Source organism: Lontra canadensis, unplaced genomic scaffold (genome assembly GCF_010015895.1).
Source record: "Lontra canadensis isolate GAN:19392208 unplaced genomic scaffold, GSC_riverotter_1.0 scaffold1, whole genome shotgun sequence".
NCBI lineage: Eukaryota > Metazoa > Chordata > Mammalia > Carnivora > Mustelidae > Lontra > Lontra canadensis.
In genome coordinates this window covers 212,740-240,384 of record NW_022630995.1, presented here as the reverse complement: position 1 = coordinate 240,384, position 27,645 = coordinate 212,740, and the positions used below count along the sequence as shown (strand labels likewise).

The 27,645-nt window shown below is 39.0% G+C and overlaps 1 protein-coding gene across 13 annotated transcripts in view; it reads right to left on the bottom strand.

Moving 5' to 3' along the window:
* Window positions 1-3,564: 3,564 nt before the first annotated feature.
* The window catches only part of HELQ (helicase, POLQ like), a 45,543-nt gene continuing 21,462 nt past the window's right edge, over window positions 3,565-27,645 (bottom strand). For 11 of the 13 annotated variants that reach the window (XM_032876420.1, XM_032876502.1, XM_032876668.1 and 8 more), the window contains 7 exons: window positions 21,075-21,297; window positions 19,188-19,345; window positions 17,926-18,024; window positions 13,670-13,843; window positions 11,192-11,305; window positions 10,144-10,278; window positions 3,565-3,777 (listed from right to left, as the gene is read on the bottom strand). In XM_032876420.1, the coding sequence (XP_032732311.1) occupies window positions 3,670-3,777; window positions 10,144-10,278; window positions 11,192-11,305; window positions 13,670-13,843; window positions 17,926-18,024; window positions 19,188-19,345; window positions 21,075-21,297 (1,011 nt within the window). In that variant the 3' untranslated portion in view covers window positions 3,565-3,669. Of the gene's footprint in view, window positions 3,778-10,143; window positions 10,279-11,191; window positions 11,306-13,597; window positions 13,844-17,925; window positions 18,025-19,187; window positions 19,346-21,074; window positions 21,298-27,645 lie in introns of those variants that run through there. The other 2 variants (XM_032876544.1, XR_004384894.1) reach the window with 2 other exon arrangements.

Sequence of the window (27,645 nt, the reverse complement as noted above, 5' to 3'; positions counted from 1 at the left end):
TGTAAAACTCCTCAGAGTTAGGGATTCAAACTTCCAGTGTCTGTGGTAATTAGATTTTTTTTTGTTGTTGTTCTTTTGTTTTAATCAACCAGAGGTAGGACTTTTATGTTTTACTTAAGCTGTTGTTAACAGGATAAGTAAAAAAAAAAAAAAAAAAAAAAAAAAAAAAAAACCTTTTCACTGGAGAAAAGTGCAATTAATAAAAATGGTAGGCAGGGCACATGGGTGGTGTGGTTGGTTGAGCATCCAACTCTTGGTTCCTTTCAGCTCTGGTCATGGTCTCAGGGTTGTGGGATAGATCCCTGTGTCAGGGTCTGTGCTCAGCATGGAGTCTGCTTGGGACTCTCTCCCTCTCTCTCTGGCCCTCACCACTACTCTCCCTGTCTCTCTAAAGTAAAAAAATCTTTCAAGAAGTGGTAGGCATTTGTTGCAGTTAATTTCTACAATTTTCAGGAATATAAAACCGTCCTTTCAATGGGCAAAATACGTTTAACTTAGAATGTTCATATGTTGTGATCCAGAAGGGGCCCTCTAGAATGGTGGTTTTCTAATTGTGTTCTATGCTATTTTCAGATATATTAGTTCCCTATGGCAGCTATGACAAATCACCAACAAATCACTGGCTTAAAACAACACAATTCTATTATTTTACAATTCTGAAGGTCAGAAGTCTCAAGAGGGTCTCAGAAGGCTAACGGGTATTGGCAGAGCTGAGTTCTTTCCTGAGGCTGTAGGAGACAATCTGTTCCCTGCTTTTTCCAGCTTGTAGAGGCTGCCTGCATTCCTGGCTCGAGGCCCCCGTCCACCCTCAAAGCCAGTAATGGTTCGTTGGGTCTCTTACATCAGATCATCCGACTGTTTCTCCTGAACTTCTTTCCTTTATAAGGACTTTTGTGATTAGGTGGGGCCACTAGATAATTCAGGATAATATCTCCATCCCCAGTTAAGTCTGCCATCTTGATCAACTCCTTCCCAAACATGTGCAGGGTAGCTCATAATGTAAATAAACACAATAATGATAAAAAAAAAAAAGTTATCAGCATGATGCAGGTGTGAGGCTCTGTTACTTAATGGGGTGATCCAGGGCAAGGCACACTTTGTTTGTAACATTTAGAGTAAAAAATAACATATACCTCAGATGGCTGAGAGGAATTATCTAGATAACACATGGGCAAATGTTTAGTAGTCCTGGCATGTGACAAAACCCTCAATAAATGATAGTTTCTTGTCATCCTTATTACCATTAAGAGTTACAAAAGAAAATATACACTTATCAATGTAATTATGAGTAGAAATTGTCAAAGAAAACCAAGTATGGCAATGCTTACATATCCTTGGTGTTTCCCTTGTCATGATGGGATGTAGAGCTCTTTCTGCTTGGGTCTTGAAGCTGGTAAGTGCAGAGTTGCCTGAGGGGAGGTGGCAAGTCCCCCATGGTGCTGAGTCTCTGGTGCTCCTCGTTTCAGGCCAGTTCTATCCCTGCTCTGGCTTGAGAATGTGGTCACTAAATATTGCTTTTCGTGGAAACTAGATATATGTGGATTTCTGTCACATGAACTGGAAAAACATTTCTGATATATTAAATTCTTAAGTGTATTTGAGTCTATTTTTATTTTCACCCTGTTCCCATTGACCTTTTTCCTTCTTCTGTAGAGCTGGAATGTTCATATTTCTTTACATTTTAAAGTCTTCTAGGGCTAAACTACTGCATCATTACACTTCACATAGCCTTTTAGTTGAACTTACCTAGAGAAACCTTGATTGAGGGTAGGGGGAGATGGTCCTGGACTGCTGATGGAGCTATTTTGGTTTCTGTAAAGGTAGCTTCCCCTCCCCTCAATCTTGCCATCTCTAATCTTAAATTAAGTTGGTCAACTATACTTCAATTAAAAACAAATAAATAGAAATAAATCAAGGTTACTACTCAGTTTCTTATAAATTGGTCAGCAAAAATCAGCACTCATCTTCAGCTTGCTTACTCGGGTGGACTCATGAAACTGGGGTTTCTAGATTTAAAAAAAAATGAAGACTGAACTATGAGCCACTGTGAGCACACCTCAGTGGCTGGACCGAGCAGCCAGCAGGCTAGCCAGTGGCTCTTTCACAACTTTTTTAGCTGTAACAAGTGGATATGTGCAGGGAAACCCAAGGTCTTACTGAGACATTGGATGCCATACTTTGGCTCGTACAAAGGGCTGAGTGTCAATGAATGAGATATGGTGCTAGGGATAAGATCAAGGCCAGGGGAAAGGGACACGTAGGAGAGGATAAAATGGGCGGGTTCTACTAAGACAATACTGGATGAACGTTAAGTGCACACACTTTAGTTGGGAGAGCCTGGGTCTGAATTCCTCCTGTGCAACTAACTTGTACGTGACTTTGGGAAAGTTATTTTAATTTCTCTGTGTTTCAGTTTACTCATCTATAAAATGGAAGTAATAATATTATGGGCCTTATATGTTGTCGTAAGGATTAAATCAGACACATGAAAGACTTACAACAGTACCTGGCACATAGAAATTACCAGGGAAATGATGGTTATGATAGTCTCGTCTAAAATGTTAAGGAACAAAGAACTGAGACTGTGGATCTCTTTCCATGTTTCCAGTGGGTGTCTCAGACAGGGGAGTAAATCTTTAAGCCAGTCCAGCCCTCAAAAACATTGCTAGTTATTACTTTTCCTATAATCGACATTTGAGCTATAATCTAAAAAGGGATGGGGAGAGGCAATATTTAAGTTGTGTTTAAAGAATCTTCGAGTTGCTAATTTGGGTACTTCTTTGCACAGGTCCCTACTTTGTGTGATAGACTGGGCTAAGTGCCACGTGCCATCCAAAGATGACAAAAAAGGTCTTGGCCCTCCAGGGGATTTCAAACTAGTGGTATGAATAAAGACATGGGCGTAATGAAGGGCCCAGAATACTCACAGGAGGGAAGAACCCACGTATGGGGTGGGGAGGAGCACGTACTTGGACAGTTTCATGGAGGAGACCATACTTTAGAGTTTGTAGCTGACACCTGAAGCACACGGTACATTTTTTAAATACGATTTTTTATTTATTTACTTGAGAGAGTATGTGTGTGTACAAGTAGGGGAAAGGGCAGAGGGAGAGGAGAGAATCTCAAGCAGATTCCATGCTGAGTATGGAGGCTGACGTGGGGCTTAGGCTTATGACCGGAGCCAAAACCAAGAGGTGGATGACCAATCAGCTAGACCACCCATGTGCACCCACACAGTACATCTTAAAGATAACTTTTCATGCACTGGGGCTAGCAAAAAAAACCCCCAAACAAAAAAACAATTAGGAAATGAAGGGTCTGGAAATCCCTTCTGGGGGGATTTCTGGGATTTCAATTTCAATTTCGTCTAGTTTGATGAAAAAATGTGTAAGAGAATAATACAAGGTCTGGCTGCAAATGCAGGCTGGAGATAAGTGGAAGCAGTTGGATTTCATTGTGGTGGTGGACACTAGACATCTGAGCAGAGAAATCATGTACAAGTGTCAAAGAAGATGGATTATTAATGGGAAGGTGAGGAGCATATTCAAACATCATCCACAGTTCTTCATGTATAATTAAAATGTATTTTTTATTGATAAATTATAAGGAATCTTCAATAAAAATATGCACAATAAATCATTACTATTTGAAAATGCTCGTCAGACAGCTTCATGCCTTTTCAGTGGAAGAGGCCTCAACACTGGGGAAATCAGAAGGCGGCCTCAATAACTCTTCCACTTCCTCTTGTAAAGCCTCTGCTTTTTCGTGCAACAGCATCTACAATAAAAACATCAAGACATGAGGCCAGAATATGCATTGTCAGAGAGCCACTGCCTCTTTACCACTGTCTATTAGATCCTTGAACCCTTACGCATCAGCAATCCAGACACTAAGACCAATAATGAGAATGAAAAATAGCCACTTAAGCACAAGTGATTATAGTAAATGAAACTGAAGCATTTAGCTAAAGCCATTTTAGCTGATCAGGGCACTTGGTATACCAAAAATAAAGGAGCTTTATTACTCTCCAAGATCTGTTTTATTGAAGACTCAGCTACTTAAGAATTAACTTTCATGGGGCGCCTGGGTGGCTCAGTGGGTTAAAGCCTCTGCCTTCGGCTCAGGTCATGATCCCAGAGTCCTGGGATCGAGCCCCACATCGGGCTCTCTGCTCAGCAGGGAGCCTGCTTCCTCCTCTCTCTCTCTGCCTGCCTCTCTGCCTACTTGTGATCTCTGTCTGTCAAATAAATAAATAAAATCTTTAAAAAAAAAAAAGAATTAACTTTCAATCTGTAAAATTTAAGGCAGTTTTGCAAAAATTTAATTAGCTCTTGAAAATGTTATCCTTTATATATGCTTTTTATTATTCCTCAAGTTTAGTATGCTATCTTTTAAAAATGTCTATCAGTGTTTCAAAGAAAAATTTTGTTCAAGCTCCTAAAATTAACATGGCTAATTTCAAAAGAAACATAATGAGTCAAGAAAATATTTCTGAATGTGGCACATAGTAGATGTCAATGAATATTTGCTGAGTAATGATCTTCCCTCTTTCTTTTAAAAACCGGAAAAAGGGGCGCCTGACAAGCTCAGTTGGTTGAGTCTCTCAGTCTTGGGGTTGTGAGTTCGATCCCCACAGTGGGTGTAGGGATCACTAAAAAAATAAACTTTAAAAAATGAAAAACCGGACATACAGTTTTGGTGTTTGCTGCAGCTAGGTGTTGGGTATCCTGGGGTGCAGAATTTGCATTATTCCTGTTACAGAAGTTTTATAACAAAAAGTTCAGCAAAATCACATGGAGGAAAAAAAAATCATAGGACACAAAATGAAAGTGGAAAACACACTCTACTCATTTGACATAAAGCATAGCATTGCATAGAATTATAGATAGAAGAGATTAAAAGGCAATGAGGCAAGCTTTCCAGTAGCCGACGTAATGGTGACCATGTGAAACTAATCTCCCAACGCGCCCTTTAAAACTACACTGACCAAGAAGAAGAGCAAGTTCACTGCTCAGAAGCCATGTGCTAGCACCGCCGGAGTACAGAGAACACCATCATCTTTGTACTATGGTAAAAATACCTGCTAAATTGCAGCAGAACCTTTTCTCAAGCTTCCAGTCCAAGGGATTGCAGAGATGGTGAGATTGAGAAAAAAATACATGGGAAGGAGAAGAGGGAAACAGAAGGTTTTAGATTCAATATAATCACCTCCAGAGAGAGAAAGCCTACCCCAAGTATAAAACACTGAGAACAGACTCTTGATAGATCAAAGCACTTCCTATAAGAAGGGACTGAAAGCTCAAGCGACTCTGGAAGGAAGTCTTGGAAAGGCAACCCCTCGGGGGGAGAAGAGGAGTAAAAAAGGAGAGGAGCCCTTTAAGCTGCACCGGGCGGCGGTGGGGGAAATAAGAGGGTAAAATTTAGGATGCTGTAGGACAAAAGGAAATACAAAAAAATCAAAGAACACACTTTTCTTTGCACTCCCCTCCCACCCCAAGCCGTTCATTAAACTATCCTTTGCTACTTGGACAGAAGAGACTTTTAAACCAGAATTCTCATCAGTCACTCCAGATGGCTGACTCTGTCTGAGACGTGCAGGGGCACAAGCAGTTCTTATTATACTGAATTACTGTATAAAATAAAACAGAAAATGAGAATCAAAGCTCTTCAGCTCATGAAAATTTATTCTCCTGAAAGCAAACTATGAAGCAGAAGAACTGTAATGCAACATTCCAGACTGAATTAAATATTATTAAATAAACTATTTAATATAAAATATAAAATATTAATAAGTATTATTAAATAAATAAATATTATTTGGAGATACAGGGGGAAACACATCTGAATAAGTCCCAAACTAGGAAAAGAGATGGACCCAGAACAGGAAGAAATGAAACCAAAGTTGAGTAAGCTCAGGTAAGAAGTGGAAGAAACAGGCAAAATCATATTAGAAATAAAAACCAACAAAGTGATCAAAGAAGAGTAGATTATAATAAAACTTAATTAGGGTCATGAGAGCAGGAATGGGTGGGACAAGAAAACAAGATGATGAAATGAGATAAAGAAAAAAGTAAAGGAGCGCCGGATGGCAGAGTTGGTTAAGCATCTGGTTCAGGTCATAATCTCAGGATCCTAAGATAGAGCCCTGCATTGGGCTTTATGCTGAGTGCAGAGTCTGCTTAAAGTTTCTCTCTCCCTCTCCCTCTGTAACCCCCACCCCTACTCTCTCAAATAAATAAATAAATCTTTAAAAAAAAGGTAAAAGGGTCAGAGAGATTGAAATGGAAGATGGGCAAAGAAGATTCAACATACATATAACTAGCATTGCTAAGAAAGAAAAATGAAACAGTGGATCATAGTGAACTAATATTTAAAACTACAATCTGGGGCGCCTGGGTAGCTTGGTCAGTTGAGCATCTGACTCTTGGCTTCAGCTCAGATGGGGATCTCATGCGTCAAGGGACCAAGCCCCAGGTTGGGTTCGTTCCATGCTCAGTGGAGAGTCTGCTTGAGATTCTCTCCCGCTGCACCCCCCGAATCACATGTGTATGTGAGTGTGTCATGCTCTCTTTCTCTCAAATAAATCAATTAATTACAAAAATAAAACTACAGTCCAAGGAAACTTCCAGAAATAAAAGAAAGTAAAGATATCCTAGTAAAACTACTTCAATTTAAAATACAGAAAATACATTCATGTTTTACATACTAAAAATTCATAAGGATGGGGGGGAACTAAAATGGGATACAAACAGAATCTAACTGCTCTTCAAATGAATTACATAACCACAGTGAAGCAGATTTAAAAAAAAAAGTGACATTTGAATACATTATTTCAGTTACATATTCTCAGACTAAAGACAAAAAGAGCATATATAATACTGAGCTCATTAGTTTTTTTGTAATAGTATGGTTTAACAATTCTGAAATTATTTTCAGTGCATTCTAGGATTGAGCAAAACAGACAAGTATGCTGATGAAGACAGGAGCTGGGTGTCTCACTGTTGGACAAAGGAAGTAAAAATAAGAGAAAGGGTAGAACGACAATGAGTCCTGTAGTGGGATCAGTGTGGATTAAAGGTGACTGGAAATTCTTTGATGTTTACATTGGCAGGTGGGATTTGATTCTTCTCTTGAACCTGGATTCACTTGTAACCAATGGAATGTAGTGGAAATGATGCTGCATGATTTTCAAGGGTAGTCACAAGAAACCGCAGTTTCTGCATTAGTTTCTTGGACTGAGACCATTCCAAGAGCTCCTGAATGTTCCCGCTCATAACCCAGCCTCATGCTGTAAGAAACCCAAGCTAGGGTGGCCGGCTGCTCAGCTGGTAGAACCTGCAACTCCTGATCTTGGGGTCATGAGCTCCAGGCCCACGCTGAACGTAGAGCTTACATACGGGGGAAAAAAAAAAGAAAGAAAGAAAAGAAACCTAAGCTATAGATAAATAAGAAACACACAATATTTTAAAACAAATTATACCAGACTGAATAAAAAGTGGCAGAGATGGTACAAAATAAAAAGAACCTTTGAGCCCTTGAACTTCTATGGACAGGTAAAAGACTGAGAAAGCTACCCAGCTGCAAACATGGGCCATTCCTTATGGAAAAGAAGGAATGATTCCGATGAGTGATTCAAAGCCAGGAAGAATCATTCCCAGGGAGAAATAAGTCCTAACCAAGCAACTAGCCACACGTGCCCGGCTGGATACCAGAACTGCTTCTATGTGTGGCACACGTTCCCTCTTTGGAATGGCAGTACACGGTGGTTCTCCTGTCTCTGTTCACCATTGTATGTGTGTCTCTTTAGTTCACAGCTCTTCAGAGAGGAACATATCTGTAAAACTGTGCTCAAGAAGCATCACCTACACCTAGACTTGATTTAGAAGAAACACTAGACCTTGAGCCCGAGTCTGATGCCACAAAGGGATAAATCTTTTAAGGATGAGTATATTTTGCATGTGGGAGGAATGTAAATAATCTGTGACCAGAGAGCAGACATTCAGATGACTACAAATTATTTGGTCCTGCCCTCATGTGGAGCTGGGATCTAATTCCTCTTCTTTTGGATCTGGGCTGATCTTAATGGTCTTCTAGTAACCAACAGGACCCAGCAGAAGTGATACTACTTAACTTCTGAGGTTAGTTCAGAAGATTTCCTGCCTTTTCTGCCTTGATCTCTCAAAATGCCCACTCTCTGGACATTTCCTCTTGAAACTTAGCTGCCATGCCATAAGAAACCCTAGCCCCATGGAAAGGCCATATGTACTTCCTCCAGTTGAAAGCCCCAAATAACAGCCATTTTCAACCACCAGCCATGTGAGTGAACCATCTTGGATATCCAATTCAGTCCAATTCAGATGACTATAGCCCCAGTCAAAATATGACTGTAATTGCATGAAACTCCAAGTAAGAATCATGCAGCTAAACCTTTCCAGAATTCCTAATCCACAAAAACATAAGCACAATAAAATAGCTGTTTTAAGCTGCTAAATTGTGATGTAAAACTTTGTTATGCAGCAGTATGTACCTGGAAAAATTAGAACTGGAGTTACTGAACGAATTCATGGCCTTTAACAATTTATGTGTAAGTAGAGAAAAATATACATTTCTCCACATATGGGCTCTCTCTGCTAAAAGAACTTAGAAACAATGATATCTCTCTCTGGTTATGAGCATACTTAGATGCTCAAACTTGGGTTTCTAAAATACCACTCTTCACCAAAAAGAACTACAGCTCTTTGGAAAAATGGCTGATTCCATGACTAAAGCAAGCTGAACCTTGACTATCTTGTGCGAGAGCACTGGTTATCAATTTTACTGTCTCTTAGCTCCAAATCCATCCCCCCCCGTCTTGTAGAGAAAGACACTAGAGGTGGATCCTGTAAACCCAACCCCTTTGCCAGCTGGGACAACGTTCAGCTTGGTCAGTAGAGGGCACTGGAGGGACTGCCGGAGGATGGGACTTCTCGGGTTTGGTGTGTCTTTCCTTACGGCTCCTGCAGTGCTACTCTGGTACCTGAACACCGTATCTGCCGTCCAGTCCCGGCAGCTGTGGCCACACCCTCTCTCCAGTGAATCCCCTCCTAAGCGGGTGGTGTGGGTGGGGGCAGACGCTCTTCTCCTTACTCCGTCTCACGGTTGCTGAAGTTGTGTCTACCCCTTAGAAGTCAACTAATAACCTTGTTACAATATAAACCTTGTTTATATTGAACTTTCCTCTTCAAATTACTGTGTGCTTTCTGTTCCTAATAATTAGACTCTAATAGATATACCCCAAAAGTAAGAAAGCCCAACTATGATGGGGACAGGTCCAAAAGACAAACTGGCGCATGTCTAGAAAAGGACAACTAGGAGGACAGTAACTGCCTAAAGCTACATCATTTAATATGGATGAAGAAACAGAAAAGAGAAATGCTTGGACACAAAGAGAGCTGTTTTCAAATATGTGAAGAACTACCATAGAAACAAAGAAAACAGACTAATTCTAGAGGGTAGAACTTATGACGTAATGGTAGATATTGTAAGAAGGCAACAGTTAGCCTCACTACTGGGGTGCTTTTTGGAACACAGAGAGTGTCCAGGTAGAACTACCTAATTTTTGAGGTCGTAAGCTCCTTGTCAACAAAGGTGTGCAAAGGTGGGAAGACCAGATGTCAGGGATGCTGAGGAGGGGCCTTCTGTGGAAAGCATGAGGAGGCAGAATTCTGGGCGTTCCAGCATTCTCTGTACCTCAGGGGACTTTTGAGACTGCCTAACTTTTAGCAGGTGCTTTTTCTGCTTTACCGAGCCTTGTAGCATAACAGATGCACTATTTTATCCACATATTGTAAGTACATACTTTTGTGTCTATAGTTAAATGTTTTTGCTTCTATGTCCAAAGTATAAGGAGGTAACACTACAAAATATCATGAAGGGTAAAAAACGGTCTGTTTGCTTACTTTTTTTTTTTTTAAAGATTTTATTTATTTATTTGACAGAGAGAGATCACAAGTAGATGGAGAGGCAGAGATAGAGAGAGAAGCAGGCTCCCTGCTGAGCAGAGAGCCCAATGCGGGACTTGATCCCAAGACCCTGAGATCATGACCTGAGCCGAAGGCAGAGGCTTTAACCCACTGAGCCACCCAGGGGCCCCTGTTTGCTTACCTTTGCTGATGAAACGACTTGCTTGGCCTGGCGTCTTGATAAATGATCAACTGTCCTTATGAGCACTTCCGGATTTGCATTAGCTAAGTGAATCAGACTTTTATAGCCTGCGTTGTATAACTGTTTTGCTCGACCCTAAAAGGTATTACACAAATCAGCAGGGTCAGAATTTGGGATTAGAAAAAATAATCAAGTGTCTTATTGAAGGAAAAATTTCACATGCAAGAGATAGAAACAGACTAAGGTAATAATAAATATGAAGAGATAACACATCTGAATCCAGAGAAATTTTAAAATATGAATTTGGGTAGTCCCAATCTGACTGCAAGAAGCTTTCTGTGCAGCTTAAGTCAGCCAATGCGTGTTGCCACCAGGAATGAGAAATTCACTAAGGCACTAAGGTGAGGGGCATTATGTTAGATGCCCAGTCAAGATGTCCTAGTGCAATACCCTTAAAATGTTTTCACCATCTACTCAGGGGCCTGCTGGGGTGCGTGCGTGTGCGTGCATGTTCGGCCTGTTGCCAGGCAGAAGAACGCTTCTGACGGAAGGACTGAATAACAGAACAAGCTGAAACCAACAGCTGGCTAAAAACAAAAAGTTGAGAAACCAGGTGAGGATACTTGGTTTTCACTCCCTTAGGAAATGGAAGTAAGCCTTGTTGCCCCCGAATCACCACTTCCTGAGCCAAGCACTGAGTTTACACCGACAGGAGGCAATTCTCCGCTGGAGTGGAGGAAGGAGGAGACACTAAGGACCATATACTCGGGGAGTCTCATGATGATCCCTACTGTTGTGTTTTCCCACAAATGTGATTTTTCTCTTCAGAACATCTTCCAGATCGACAGGGGATTTCTGGGAGGCCATGACAACAATTTAATAAAGAAACACACACACCCACACACACACACACACAAAACCAACCTCTCATGATAAATGAGGAGTAAGACCGTTGTTATTTACCTTGTGATAAGACTTCACAAAACAGTCAAACCTGACTTTTCTTTAGTTGAAATCATCTCAGTTGGGAAACTGGGAAGCCACTAACCTCTAAAACTCCAGTCACTTCCATGAGAGGAATCAGCTCTGCCTTGACACAGTAAGTCAACTTCTTGGTAAGTTCTACCAAAAGGGCTCTATAAACCCAAAACTCCTCAAGTTCCTACAAAATACAAAGAAATACATAGAATTTAGATCTGTAAGTCATTTCTAAGCTTGGTTGGCATAGTAGGAGCCCAGAGAGGGTGTTCCCTCATGTGAGTTCTGAAACTTGGTAAAAACAGAGACAAACATCAATTCCACACAAAGTTATCATAAGGAAACATGGGCAGAGACTGAGGGATTTGATTAAGTGGTTCTGGGATGAGGAAGAAGACGGGAAGTTGAAAACGAGCCACTGAGAAGAGCTCTGTTCATTTTTTTATCAAAATGCCAGCAAGTGAACGCGCAGTTTCTTTCCCAAATAACTGAAAACAATCCCCACCTCTGGGAGTTCATCCTGAAGACAAAACATTATGTATGGAAGGATTCCAATGCAAGATGTAGCAATATTCAAAACAAAAAAATCCTGGAAGCAATATTTAAGACAGTAAAAATATTGGAAGACGTGGTCAATCACGGTTAAAGGTGGGTGGTAAATGGGCATTTACTATATTATTTTGTCTTATTTTATGTCTGAAAATTTCTGTCGTAGTTGTTTTTTAAAGGTCACTTTCTAACGGCTGGGTGTCACTGTGAGCACACGTGGTACATGAAGTGGCATTAGCCAGCTACTCTGTGACCACCAGGAGAGCAGCCAATGCACTAGAGATGGCAGAGTGAAGAGAAGAAGACCTTGACCAGGACAACCAGTCCACCAACCCTGAACTGCTTTGGCTCCAGCTGTCCTGTTACACGTGACCATCCTGGTTCGCTGTTGTTTAAACCTCTGTGGGGTTTTCCCGTTACTCGTAGTTGAAGGCATTTTAACTAATACTACTGATGTACTATTTCATACCACTTACATAGCTTTCTAAAAAGGAAAAAACACTCTAAAATACTGAAAATACACTCATAAGAGCACGAGCTGTTGGGCAGACTGTGTCTAGGATCAACCATCAAGTTATAGTTGTTTTTCAAATTTGATAGTTTCTTTTACTTGAACAATTCTATAAGGCTGAAGTCCTTATAATCCTAAGTAAAACAAAGGGATAGAATCTTAGGGGAAGTACCTTTAAATATGAAGAAACACAAACACAGAAAACTTAAGAAAATAAAGGCTAGCTTCTTACTACCTATAAATTTTGTCTACTGCTTAGCTAGCACATGATTAGGGAATGTAAGCTAATATTTAAAACTTAACATAAGTAGGAGATATTAAGAAATGCAAATTTGCTAAGATAATTATCATTCAACCCAAAGTCAAGTATTCTGGATTATTTACTCACTAATACATATGACAGAATTAATTGCCATATACGTACATAGAATATGGAAATTTAAGATGGGGAAAATGAAGATTTCAAATTTAAAAATAAGATTCATGAGAGAAAAATGTTTTTAAAAAATTGAGTATAGAAACAAATATGGAAGGATTATTACACCATTCAATTAGAAGAAATTTAAATGCAGCCAAAAAGGGCTTATATTATCAATTCATCCCCAAAATTATCCTAGTAGAAAGTCTGGTAAGATTCGCTATGCTATTTAAGGAAACTCTGAAAGCTGGTTTTAGTAAAGTCTTAAACAAATGCATCCCAAATGCAAATGGCCAAAATAAAGTTTTTTCTTGAGTTAATTAAACTGTACATTTGACATAGAAACCTAAAGCAGCTGCCAGACACTGGGATCAAAAATGGCAAAATACTGTGGCGATCATGAGAGCATGGTCCCAGGAGTGACAAGGTGCCTGCTGGGTGGGTACTGGCGAGGCACTCATCGGACACTTTCCATGGTTAGCACCAGGGGAGAGATACTCCCACAATCTGTATCGATGGAGAACTGCGGTTTTAAGAGTTGATTCCAAAGACTTGTCACTACTAGTGGTGGTTCTATGAGTAGGGATAACCGGGTGCTCGCTTTTTTTTTTTTTTTAAGGTTTTTTTTTTTTTTTAGATTTCATTTATTTTTTTTGAGAGAGAGAAGATGAGCACAAGTGGGTTGCGAGTGAGGCAGGGAGCGAAGCAGACTCTCCACTGAGCAGGGAGCCCGATGCGGGGCTCGATCCCAGGATTCTGGGATCACGACCTGAGCTGAGGCAGACAGACACTTAACTGACTGAGCCACCCAGGGGCCCCATAACTAGGTGCTTTCTACTTGTTCGCTAAATATTTTAAGTGATTTTGCCATTTTTGTATCTTTACCATAAGTTAGTATATAGGACTTTCATAAGCAGAAAAAAACAAGTATATTTTAAATACGGTTTGAGTGCTTAGTATTAATAGAACAAGTCAACAGTGAGGAAATAATGACTAACCGGTTTATGAGTTTAGCAGCAGTCAAAACAGAAAGATGCATGAGGCATGTGTCATGTAGTCAGTGGAATTACCTCACAGAAATGCAGCACACAAGAGGAGAATGAGGCAGCTCCGGCAAGAAGACTTTGTATATAGCCTCGAGGCATATTAAATTTTTCAGACACACTCCAGATGTTGGTCTCTTTGAGCAGGGTATAAAGAACAAAAGACAGGTATAGTCTGTTGACAATGTCCTTGTCCACCTTCTAGAAAGACAAGCAAATAAATTTATGTCCTGGACCTGCTAAAAATATACATTATATTGAAATTGGACAAAAGGCAATCTGAATGAAGTTATACTACAGAAAAGCCAGAATGAATGATTCCACAGAAATAAAACTAAGTTTCTACCATAGGTACTTCAGACTAATTCAGGTGATCATTTTCCCAAGTATTAAAAAAAAAGAAAATATGCCAAATTACTTCCAATTTAAACTTCCTTCTACAGGGGAAGCTGTAGTGGGTTGAATCATGTCTGCCCCCACAAAAAGATATGTTTACTCCTAACCTGTGGTACCTGTGAATGTGACATTATTTTAGAAATAGGATCTTTGCAGATGTAATTAATTGAAGATCTTGAGATGAAATCACCCTGCTGTATACTGCCCACTTAGGGCTCTGTATTCAGTGGCCAGTGTCTTTCTAAGAGGAGAGGACACAGAGTGACACAAATATGAAGCAATGTGAAGATGGCAGTGTTCAGTGGAGACACTGGAGGGATGCATTTACAAACCAAGGAACACCAAAGATTGCCAGCAACCACCAAAAGCTAGGAGAGAAGCAAGATGCTTTCTTCCTTAGAACCTCCAGAGGAAGCCATCTTGATTTCGGACTTTTGGCCTCCTGAACTGCAAAAGAATAAATTTCTGCTGTTTTAAGACACTCGGTTTGGGCTAATTTGTTGTGGTAGCCCTAGGAAAAGAATATAGGAAAGGAAGGAGTTGGGAAGACCTTTACATTTACTGTGGTATTTATAGGTTGTATATATTTGTGAATGTAATTAAACAAATGCATTTATTTGGATAGGTATGTTAATAAGCTTATCCATATTGTAGACTAAGTAAACATTAGATTCTATGATTTCTACATGGTCATGATAAAAAATTAATGTTTCTAAAATTAAAACACTGAGAGAGAAAAACCTACCTAGAGCTGTGTACCTGCTTCTGCCCGCAGTATCTAGTGACCAGTTCTTGTGTAAAGTATCTCATAACCAATATCAAGCTAACTTAGAAACTGCGTAACTGATGCTTAAAACCAGAGGAAAGACAGGATGAACTGGAAGGAGAAAAAGTGGGTATAAAATATAAAATTGTATCCCCTATGGTGGTAAAAGAATGGGATGAGAATTTACAGTGGCATATTGAAGACTGTTTGAATTACGGATTCTACATGTTGATACTTTTAAAAAGCATCAAGCTGAAAATCATGATAGTTGAACTGCCAGTAGGGAGAAATTGCTTTTCAATTTCCCAATTTTGGTGCACCTTCATTTGAGTCAATGTAGATTTTGCTTAGAATGTATTTTCTAAGCCAAGAAAAATGATACAATTTTATTACAAGGTAGGAAAATATGCTTTATACCAATTTCAAGATCTTTCATAAGAAATATCTAAAGAAAAATGGGAGTATCGTTTTCAATGTAGAGAAATAAATTTGATTTTAAGTAAATTTGTTCTCTAGAAATTAAATCAACTGAAAATTTATAGATTATATTTCATTAACAAAAATAAATTCTCATATGATCTCTCTGATATGAGGAATTTGAGAGGCAGGGCAGGGATTATGGGGGGAAGGGAAGGAAAAAATGCAACAGATGGGATCAGGAGGGAGACAAACCATAAGAGACTCTTAATCTCAGGAAACAAACTGAGGGTTGCTGGGGGTGGGGGAGGGATGGGGTGGCTGGGTGATGGACACCGGGGAGGGTATGTGCTATGGTGAGTGCTGTGAAGTGTGCAAGCCTGCCGATTCACAGACATGTACCCCTGGGGCAAATAATACATTATATGTTAATAAAATAAATAAATTCTGATCCAAGTTTAAAAAGATGCATTATTCTAAAAAGATTTTGTAAATGTTTATTATTTGTTAATGAGTTTCAAATTTTTTTTTTTAAAGGAGGACTCTTCTTTTTTTTTTTTTTTAAAGATTTTATTTATTTATTTGACAGACAGAGATCACAAGTAGGCAGAGAGGCAGGCAGAGAGAAACGAGGAAGCAGGCTCCCTGTGGAGCAGAGAGCCTGATGTGGGGCTCTGTCCCAGGACCCTGGGATTATGACCTGAGCTGAAGGCAGAGGCTTTAACCCACTGAGCCACCCAGGCACCCCTCAAATTATTTTGATTTTTTATTTTATATGTTAAAGTTGTGTGTAAAACGTTTGTTTTATGAAAAATTTTTTTTTAAGATTTTATTTATTTTATTTGACAGAGAGAGATTACAAGTAGGCAGAGAGGCAGGCAGAGAGAGAGAGGAGGAAGCAGGCTCCCTGCTGAGCAGAGAGTCTGATGCGAGCCGATCCCAGGACCCTGAGATCACGACTCGAGCCGAAGGCAGAGGCTTTAACCCACTGAGCCACCCAGGTGCCCCTGAAATATTTTTATTTAACATTTTGAATGTCTAAGCAGCATAGGCATTTCTGAGGTAAAAGACACAATCAAAATATTGTGATAACATGAACACTCAACAACTAAACATTCAATTCTAATGTGAGTAAATACCATCTTTCACTTTTCAAAATGAAATTAGTAATATTTATGTAATTAAAGATACAGGGAAAATGACAGGTAAGATAACTAGGTTTCAATAAAGATTAGATTACCGATAAAATTAAAAATGAAAAAAAGTGTATTATAAGGCAGAAAATGAAATTAACTTTAGGACTTTAAGGCATGTTTGCCAAAAAATTATTTCCATTCTTTTTTTTTAAAGATTTTATTTGCTTGAGAGAGAGCACAAGCTAGCTGGGGGGGGGGGGGGGGGGGGAGGGCGATGGCGAAGCAGACTCCCCGCTGAGCAAGAAGCCCAATGTGGGGCTCAGTCTCAGGACCTTGAGATCATGACCTGAGCTGAAGGCAGACACTTAACCAAATGAGCCATCCAGGGGCCCCTATTTCCATTTTTCTTGAAGTTAGTGTATTAGACACTTGCTTTATATTTGTTGACTAAACTTCAAAACACTGTAACATAAGAATATTACACAAAAAAGTATTAATTTATCAACTTCAACCTTCTACAGAATTTTATGTAGTTGAAGTACTAACTAGATTGGGAGTTCTTAAAGAACAACAAACGACAACAACGATGAAAACCTCAAACCCATTTTATCTTAGACTCTCTGACATCAAGCAGAATGCCTAATAGAGTTTCTAGGTGTGGGGGGGCACCTGGCTAGCTCAGTCAGAGGAACATGTGACACTTGATCTTGGGGTCATGAGTTCAAGCCCCACATGAGGTGTAGAGATTATGTAAAAAAAAAAAAAATGTTCTAGGGGGGTGTCTGGGTGGCTCAGTCGGAAGGGCATGCGACTCTTGATCTTGTTATAAGTTCAAGCCCCATGCTGGGTGTGGAGATTACTTTAAAAAGAGTTTCTATGGGACGCCTGGGTGGCTCAGTTGGTAAAGCGGCTGCCTTCGGCTTGGGTCATGATCCCAGCGTCCTGGGATCGAGTCCCACGTCGGGCTCCTTGCTCAGCGGGGAGCCTGCTTCTCCCTCTGCCTCTGCCTACCACTCTGTCTGCCTGTGCTCATGCTCTCTCTCTCTTTCTCTAACAAATAAATAAATAAAATCTTTAAAAAAAAAAAAAGAGTTTCTAGAAGATACATTTTCCTCCCTTGAACTGAAATTATTTCAGGATTATATACATTTTATAAACATTATATATATATATATAAAATATATATATATATATATAAATGTTTATGTACATTTTATAAAACATTTTATAAAAACTTTACAATTTTTATAATGTAAGCCATAAGTAGCCCAAGAAAAAGAGATTAAGAAGGTTTACCTTCTCCTACGTTAAGAAGCTTATATGTGCTTGACAGTGTTTCAGAAATGCAAAGGTACACATACAAAAAAACACATCACACCATCCGAAAATACTGTTTTTAAAAAATGCCCAAATTTCTGGTCCTCACGTTTTAAATAGCAAAATGGAAATCGTATTAACTTAAAGAAAAAAATATGAAATGAAAAGATCGAATCAACAAAAGAGATGATACAATAGCATTAATTTTGCTAAATCAACTTACTTAGGAAGAGAAAAAAAGACTATGGTACCTTTTTTATAGCTTGACCTGATGCTTTCTTCCCAATAAAGTTTTCAGAGACTCCAAGAAGAGCAGCTACGTTTTGTTCTGCTGGACTGAGCTGGCTAAACTATGTTTAAAAAGAGTAAACACAGAAAAAAATCAAATTTTAACTTTTAAAAAAATGTTTATTTATTTGAGAGAGAGCAAGAAAGTGTGTGTGGGAGAGCAGAGAGGGAGGGAGAGAAAAATCTCAAGCAGAGTCCCTGCTGAGCGTAAAGCCTGACACAGGGCTTGATCTCACAACCCTGAGATCACCTCCTGAGCTGAAATCAAAAAGTGGGACGCTTAACTAACTGGACCACCCAGCCACCCCTCAAATTGTAACTTTAAAAATCTGCCTTTTGAACCAAATCCAGTATTTGCTGGTACCACATTTTCATGCTTTTAAAGGATATGAGAAAAACACCACCAATTTATTTATATAAATTGTAAGCTTAAACATGTATTATTAAAATATAACATATTTTAGCAGAACACTTAAAGGCATGGTCACAAGCACTGTGGTTTCCACTAGGGTTTCCACAGATTATGTGGTTATGTTTAATACTGAGATGATGTCTGGTGGGGAGGAAGAGGGAAAGCTTTTGACAGTAACTGCATTATATAGTACCACTTAAAAAAACTTAGTAACAATTTTAAAATAGGACATTAAAAGAAAGGTAATTTCCTGCAATTAAGAGCTGCATACTGCTTCCGCCTAACACACGTTCCTGCGTCTGCCGTGCTCACAGTAAAGTCCTAATAGACTACACTCTACCGCCTGGTTTTAGAGAAAGCAGGACCAGCTGCACCTTCCTATTATGATAAAACTGACATTCCTTCTCAGTATTAACATCACTGGGCTTAGTCATCAGGCTTGGCTCTCATAGAGCGTTCATGTAATTAAAGTCTCCAAAAAAACCCAGCTTTCACGGTTTTCTTCACACTGTAGGCAACATAAAGTGGAGTGATCACCAAACTGTAACAGTAACTATCTTTGCGGAATGGGAACAGGGATGATCCTCTTTTTTTTTCCTGATAATGAACATGTTTATATTTAACAGAAAAGTAGTATTTAAGTTAAATAAACTGAAGATGCTATTGTCATAATACTATTTAAAAAAACTGAAACATGAAAGACCCAATTTCAAATACACTTTAGAAGATACAAAAAGTGAATAATCACTTGACAAAAATTCCATCGTCATTAACAAATAAAATAGCCTATATTGAAGAACCTTATAATCTTACCTGCCTGAAGTATATCATCCAGTCTGGGACACACTGAGAAGCCATATCATAGGGAGTTGTTAGGTAAATTAGATGAAGAAGGCTTTCAAGCACAAGACCTTCGAGACCTTTCTTCAAATCTCTGTAGAGAATGTCACAATAAGCCAAATCTATAGTTCCTAAAAGAAAGATCAAATATTTCATCTTTCATAATTACCAAAAGGGAAACAACGTGATTTTTAAAGCGTCTTATTTAGAAGTTACCTAAATATAGCAAAAAGTCTTCAAAAGCTCTCAAGTTTTTTTAACTCCATTATAGTTAACATACAGTGTTATATTAGTTTCAGGTGGACAGTATAGTGATCCCACAATGCTGTACGTCACTGAGTGTTTATCATGATGACTGTACTGCTAATCCCTTTATCTATCTCACCCACACCCCCCCCAAAATCTCTTATGTAATTTCGCATAACAATTTTGGAGGTCATTTTGATAGTATATATCAATATTTCATAAGTACACACCTTTTGACCCAAATACTTTGTTTCTGGAAATCTAACCCAGAGAAACATTTCCACATATACTCAAAAATACATAAATAGTGATGCCCATTGCAGCTTTGTTTATAATTGAGAAAACAAAAAACCTGTGCAAATGTCCATCAGTAGGGGAATGGTTAACTAAATTATGGTATCCAGACTACGGATGATTACAGTAGTCAAAGAAAAATGAGGTAGATTTAAAGGGACTGACATGTTAAGATGCTCCTAATATTTCAAGTAAGAAAAGCAAGCCAAAAAATACCCACAACTATGATTTCATCTGAAAAAATAAAGTATAAAACATATATAAATGTATATGCATGATATATAATAAAATCTATACACATACACATATACACAAATGTAAATACATACACATATTTATCTATAGACATAATAACATATGGAAGGATACACATCAAATTGTTAACAGTGGTTGCCCCTGGGAGAGTGGAAATGGGATAGGAGAATGGGATTTTCCTTTACATAATTCTGAGTTCTAAGGATTTTTTTAAAACTATAGACCTGTATTATTTTTCATTAAGTAAATTATGATGTAGCCATTAAGAAAAAACCATTCACTGCTGTGGAACAATTTTTAAAATATTAAGCAAAAAAAGCAAATTCTGGAACAATACAAATGATTATTTATTTAAAAACAAAAGCTAAAAAACCTCAAACTTGTATACAAGTATGTATTATGCATTGAAAGGAAATGTACAGAAACTGTCTGAAAAGACATATGCCAAATTGTTATTCTTGGTAGGATATTAAGATTTGCATGATTGCTAGGGGAGGGGGTGTGTGAAGGGGGATTACCATCTATTTCCCCAAATACTTCTACAGTATCTTAAATTACTTGTAATCCAAAACATTTTTCAGGGTGCCTGGGTGGCCTGGTTGGTTAAACGTTCAACTCTCGATTTCGGCTCAGGTCATGATCTCAGGGTTGTAAGATCAAACCATGAGTCAGACTCCTGGTGGATGTGGTCTCCTTAGGATTCCCTCTCTCCCTCCTTTCTGCCCCTTCCTGCTCCCTCTCTGAAAAAAAAAAAAAAAAAAGAAAACAAAAAACCAAAAAACCCCAACATATTTTCAACTTATTTATTTACAAAAAAACCCTTTTTTTAAAGAAAGCTCTACACACAACGTGGGTCTTGAACTCACGACCCCGAGGTGGAGTCGCATGCTCTACTGAGCCAGCCAGGCGCCCTGATTTTTCAACTTTTAAAAGCTAAAGTAGTCTAATAGCTTATAAGATTAATGTTATTAATACGAAATTACAGTTCCAATTTAAAGAAAGAGAATGATTTAATTTCTATTTCTTCCCCAGCACATTTCCTTAGAAACGTAGGTAAACTCTTACCCTTAAAAGAAGCTCGTCCCAGTTTTGTAATATGAAAGCTGTATTCCATCTCTTCTTTGGACTTATCAACAACGTCTTTCTGTAGAAGTCCTTTTTCTGTCAGGTATCTAAGCCATTCGACAGTTATTTCCCGCAGACTTTTTTCTTTCAACAAAATCTTTTGCTGAACACCAAACAATGTACCACCCATAAAGTGACATATGTCATCAAGACTTGTTGCAATCTGAAACAATTCAGGATGTCACTGGAGCATACTTCAAAGATACTGAAATAAATTAGTATGAAATTGACATGTTCACGTATGTAAGGATAATTGTATAGTGATGTTTTAAAATTAATGAGAAACAATTTAATGAAGTTATCATATTCATACTTCTAATGAAAGCATGTACATATTTTTCACTCAAAAACTCCTCAGATTTTTGAGTAACTTTTCAGTCTCTCCAAAGCTGTGCTGTTTATTCTCCAATTATCACTAATTTCCACTCAGCCTCCTTCAGAAGTCCTCCCTTCACCCCTTTCCACCCACCTGTAAAAGCATTCTTTAGCAATAGAAATGATATTAAAACACACACACACATACACCCATGCAAAATGCAACCGAAAGTCTCCAATGAAACAGGAGCAGGCAGTATTTCCTGCTTATCACCTAAAAATGAAGAGCAGTCTTCTTCTCTTTCTGTCTCTCTCATTCCTGTTCTTCTGCTGCCTTCCCTTTCCCCCTCTTAGTCACTATTTAAAACCTATAACGGCAATCGTAATACTTAACCTTCCATTTGGTATTCAGATGTAGAGATGATGCTGAATTAGAATTTTGTATTAGCTAATTTTAATGAAATCAGCATGTTGTACTAAAATATAGTCAATAAGCATATTTCTCTCTCTCACAGTTCTGATGATACTTTCAACTGGAAAACATAGTCATTTGATACCAAACCCAAATAAGGGTTAACAAAAAACATGATGAGGCATAGACATTTCCTATTGCTTTTCCTCCTTTTAGTAAAATTCACTTTCTTCTGAATGTTCTGATATTTTATTATTATTATTATTACTATTATTATTCTTTGAGAGAGAGAATACTAAGCAGGATCTACACCCAGTGGGGAGTCCGACGCTGGGCTCAATCTCACAACCTTGGTATCATGACATGAGCTGAGATCCAGAGTTGGACCCCTAACTGACTGAACCACCCAAGCACCCCAAAATTCATTCCAAATATAATATTCAATTAGGACAAAATTACAGTTTTAAGATACTCTAGACTGATTCTCAGTGTGTAGATTATCAATGAACTGAGTCGCTGAACTGTTTTCTACCTGGTTGATTTCCGTTAACCCTGGGGATACTTGATCCTTCTAGCTACCATCATGTTATCTTTCTATCCCTCTGCGAAAATCTTACAGCATAGTGATTTACACCCACTGGTCTAGCCTCTGTCTCTGGCCTCCACAGCTTCTCAAAGCTAGATTCTCTACTGTTGCCCCAACCTTCAGGTTCACCCATGCCTGACTCCAAAGTCAATCCATTCATTTGTTCAAGTACTGACAGAGCACCAACCACATGCCAGGAACTGTGTTAGGCACTGGGAGTCAGGGACAAGTAAAAATAAACGTGGACTCTGTTGGCACAGGGCTTACATTCCAGCAGGGATCACTGCACTAACCAGCATATAATTACAAACTGATAGGTTCTACTAAAGCAATGTGGTTCGATCAAGCATACAGTAAACTGACCGGACGTAGAGGCACAGGGGGGCTTCCCTGAGGAGGGATGGTTAAGTGAAGCCTCCAGGTCGAGTGCGTGAGGGTGAGACGAGAGATGGAGTGGGGAAGATGGGCGAGTCCCAGGCTTAGTGAGCACTGGTGTGGAAGGACCGAGAAGGCCAGTGTGCCTGGACTGCAGATTGCAAGGAGGCTGGTGAGAGGACATTGCAGACAGGCAGAGGCCAAATCTACCATGTAGACCATGACAAGGAACTTGGGCTTCCTAAATCCTAAAAACAATGGGAAACCAATGGGACAAATTTTAAGCAGAGATGGGCAGCACATTCTGAGTTTACATTTTAACAAAACCAATCTGCGTGAATGATCATTTGGAGGGGACGTGGGAAGGCATGACAGAACGGACGCAAGGCAGTCAGACCACTGAGGGGACAACCACACTGACCCAGACAGGAGACACTAGGAGCACGGACCCGTGTCCAGGTGCGGGGATAAAGCTACAAGCAGCCTACAGAACCTGCCTCTCTTTGCCTCAGTCTTTTTTTGTACAAGGGGAATTGCATTACTTAACCCAAAGGTATGCAAGGACCAGAGATAAAACACATTGTGTCTAACAGTGTCTGAAACATGGTTGTGATAAATAAATTACTGGAGGCTCCCCAAATCCTGTGGCCCAACTTGTTAAGTGCTCTCATTAATTCCCAGAGTTTCCTTCTCCTCCACCAAAGCAAGGACTTAGTTTCTCCAGGGGTGCTCATCCGTATCCTCCTGCCCCCAACCTCACTGCCCAAGTCACAGACCTTGCCCTTCTTGCTTCTCCCCTCTCTTCTACCTGCGTGTTTCTGTCCAGAGGACTTGACTGCTGCTTTAATTCCAACTCCAATGGTCTTCCTACTTTCCACTGTGTTTAGAGTTCCAGCCCTCTTCCATGACTACAGCCCCGTTGTGAGCCCTTACCCCAATGTGTAAGAGGAACCCTAGTGGCCTGACCTCTTCATGGATGGGTCCAGTTTCTTGAGTTCTGCCTCCTGTGGGTAGGCTTGGAACAACAGCTGCCCATCTGCTAATCTCCTGCCTAGACTTCTTGCTGCTGTACTTCAACCGTTAAAACAGAATTTAAATGCAACTGTTATGCCCCATAGATCTTGGACTGCCAGGCCCATGAAACCATACCCCTGTGGCCAAGTCCATCCTCCCAGTCTGTTACCTGAGTGCTCCCATCTTAAGTGAGTCCCAACTCCCTCCCAATTCCACTACATTTTTCTGAGTCCTATCTCATATACATATTTGTCAGATGTATGTATTATATGTCCTGTGCCTTCTCATTTCAGCACTCTTTTGAAGATAATTTTTAAAATTATGATGAAGTCTATTTGATAGATTTTTCCCTTCATGGTTTTTGTTTTTTGCTTCCCACATAAGAAATAACCCAAGGTAACAAAAAATTCTTCCCTATATGTTCTTCCCTTTAAGTTTAGGTCTATGGTCCACTTTGAATTAATGATTTTTGACAAAATTAGTGTAAGAGTACAGGTTGGTTTTTTGTTATTGTTCTATATAGATATCTAGTTGCTCCAGCCCCATTTATTGAGAAAAACTATCCTTTGTCCCTTTAAATATCCTGACACCCTTTGCTAAAACCTGATGATACATAGGGATGCCTGGCCGGCTCAACTGGTGGAGCACACAACTCTTTATTTTGGTGTCCTCAGTTCGAGCTCCATGTTGAGTGTAGAGACGATCATTTTTTTAACTGATCACATACGTGGACCTAATCCTGGACTTACTGATCTGTTATTGGTCTATATGATCCTTGTGCCAGTATCGCACTGTCTTGATTACTCAAGCTTTATAGTTAGTTCTTGAAATAGTGTGAACACTCTAAATTTGTCATTTTTTCACAAAATGAATTTTGGTTAATCTACTCCTTTGCATTTCCAAATAAATTCTATCAGACTTCAATTTCTACAAACAAACCTACTGAGATTTTGGCTGGTATTGCATTAAATTTATAGACCAATTTGGGAAGTAACATCTGATCAAAACTGAATGTTCTAATTCTTGAACATGGTACCTCTCTCCATCTACTTAGGTCTCCTTCAATTTCTCTCAAGTTTTACAGTTTTCAGTGTACAGATCTGACACATATTAGTTAAAGTTGTCCCTAAGTATTGTATGTTTTTTGATGCTATTGTGAATGGAGTTGTTTTTCCAATTATTTGTAGTGAGTATACAAATATAACTGAGTTTCATACACTGACCCTGTATCCTATTACAGTGCTGATTACACTCTAGTTTTTTCCCCTACATTCCTTTGGATATTTTTCTTGAACCTAGTATCAGCAAATAAGACAGTTTTGCTTCTTCCTTTCTAATCTATATGCCCTCGTTCCTGTCTTGTATGGGCCAGGATCCCGATATATGCTGAAAAGTAGGGTGAGAGCAGACCTCCTTTCTCTTCCTGATCTTAGACGGAAAAACATGTAATCTTTCACCATTAAGTGTGATGGTACCTATAGTGGTTGTTGTTGTTGTTGTTTTTAAAGATTCTATTTATTTATTTGACAGACAGAGATCACAAGCAGGCAGAGAGTCAGGCAGAGAGAGAGAGAGGAGGAAGCAGGCTCCCCGCTGAGCAGAGAGCCCAACGCGGGGCTTGATCCCAGGACCCTGGGATCATGACCTGAGCCAAAGGCAGAGGCCTTAACCCACTGAGCCACCCAGGCGCCCCAGTTTTGGTTTTTTTTTTTTTAAATAAACTTCCTTTACCTCTTCTCCTCCTAGTTTGCTGAGTTTTTATCATGAATGGGTGTTGAATTCTGTCAAATGAATAGTAACATTGAATTTTGAGTGTTAAATTAATTTTGCATTACTGGAATAAACTCTGATTATGTTGCTGGATTACTAATACTTGGATAGGATTTTATCTATTTTTATGAGATACTGGCCTGTAGTTTTTTCTTCTTGTAACATCTTTGTCTGATTTTGGTATCAGAATAATGCTGGTTTCATGAGATGAGCAGTATTCCTTCTTCCTCTACTTTCTGGAAGAATATGTGTATGATTAATATTATTTCTTCCTTAAATGTTTGATAGAATTCACCAGTGAAGTCAGGTCTGGAGTTTTCTTTGTGGCAAGTTTTAAATTATAAATTCAATTTCTTTAATAGATCTAGGACTAGACTTTTTACTTCTTCAATTTTGGAAATTGTGTCTTCCAAGAATATTTGTAGTTGAATTCATTTTTTTAGCATTCAAGGCTATAGTATTTCAAGGATTATTCCTTACTATAGCTTTACTATCTCTAGGATCTTCAGTGATGACCCTATTAGGAATGACCCTAATATTGGTAACTGAAGTGTTCTCTCTTTTCCCTCTGATGAAATCAGTCAATAATCTTACTGATCTTTTCAAAGAACTAGCTTGTAGTTTCATTATTTTTTCTCTTGTTTATTTACTTTTTATTTCATTTGTTTTTATTTGTATTATCCCCTTTATTCTACTTTGAGTCTCTGGTTTGTCGGTTAGGTTCCTAAAGTAAAACTTAGACCAGTGAATCTGGATCTTTCTTGTATTCTAACAAGGATTTAAAGCCATAAATGTCCTTTTAAGCACTTCTTTGGGTTCACGCCAGTAATTCTGATACATCTTTTTTCATTTTCTTTCCATTCGAAATATTTTCTAATATCCCTTGTGATTTCGGTCAAAGTATACTTATTTAATTTCCAATATTTGAGTAATTTCCTAGTACCCTTCTATTACTGCTGGTATACTATAATTGCTTCCATTAGATACCGTGCTATATTTGATTTCAATCCTTTTAAATGTATTGATATTTGTCTATGGTCTCAGAATACGGTATACAAAGGCCAGCAAGGCAGGAACCTAAATTATAGTCCAATCTAAATCGTAACTCACTGAATGATGCTACACTACTCACTGACTCTGAGTCTATTACCTTATCGAATATATAAATGTAGTAAGACTTGGTGATCTTCATGAGCTCTCCCTCCCTTACTAATTCCTTGGCAACCCTCCTATTGCAGGTCTCATTACATTATATGTGGATTACTACAATTGCTCCTAAACTAGTCTTTCAATACTTCTCTACCCTATTATCCCCATTTTACAGATAAGGCAACTGAGGGAGGTCTAAGAGAGAACTAATAACTTAAGCAGAGTAGTAAGAGACAGAGTTGGGACTGGGACACAGCCATGTGTGATATCAGAGCACTTGCTCTCAACCACCACATGTCACTAATTCTCCCCTGACAAGTGACGTGTCACAACTTTATAGTTTGCAATTTAAACACGCTCTCCCATTTCACCCAATTTACAGCACACTTCTGGCCTACCTTTTCCCACCCAGTTTTCAACTCTTCAGCATCTGCAGCCCTCATCTAGAGCTACACAATCTATTCTGTTGACTGTCACCTCACATCGCCTTAAGCTTTCTCACCATCAATTCTACGTGAAGTACTCTGAGCGTCTTATTCCTTCCCTCTGCAGATCTACAACTTCTACCTCTTTCACTACCCAGCACTGATTCCTTTTCTTCCTTATAACCTTTCACTATTCTGAACTGCCAGGGAATGTTACCACTATACATCTACAAGGTAATCAAAACTTACGGTATTTTTGTTTATTAATCTCTCCTTTTATTTTCACCTAAACCGTTTGGGTTAATGAAGGCAGACTGCATGACAGGTTAAGAGCACTGGTTTGTTGTTGTTGTTGTTTTTTAACGATTTTTATTTATTTATTTGACAGACAAAAATCACAAGCAGGCAGAGAGGCAGGCAGAGGGGGAGGGGGTAACAGGTTCCCTGCTGAGCAGCGAGCCTGAT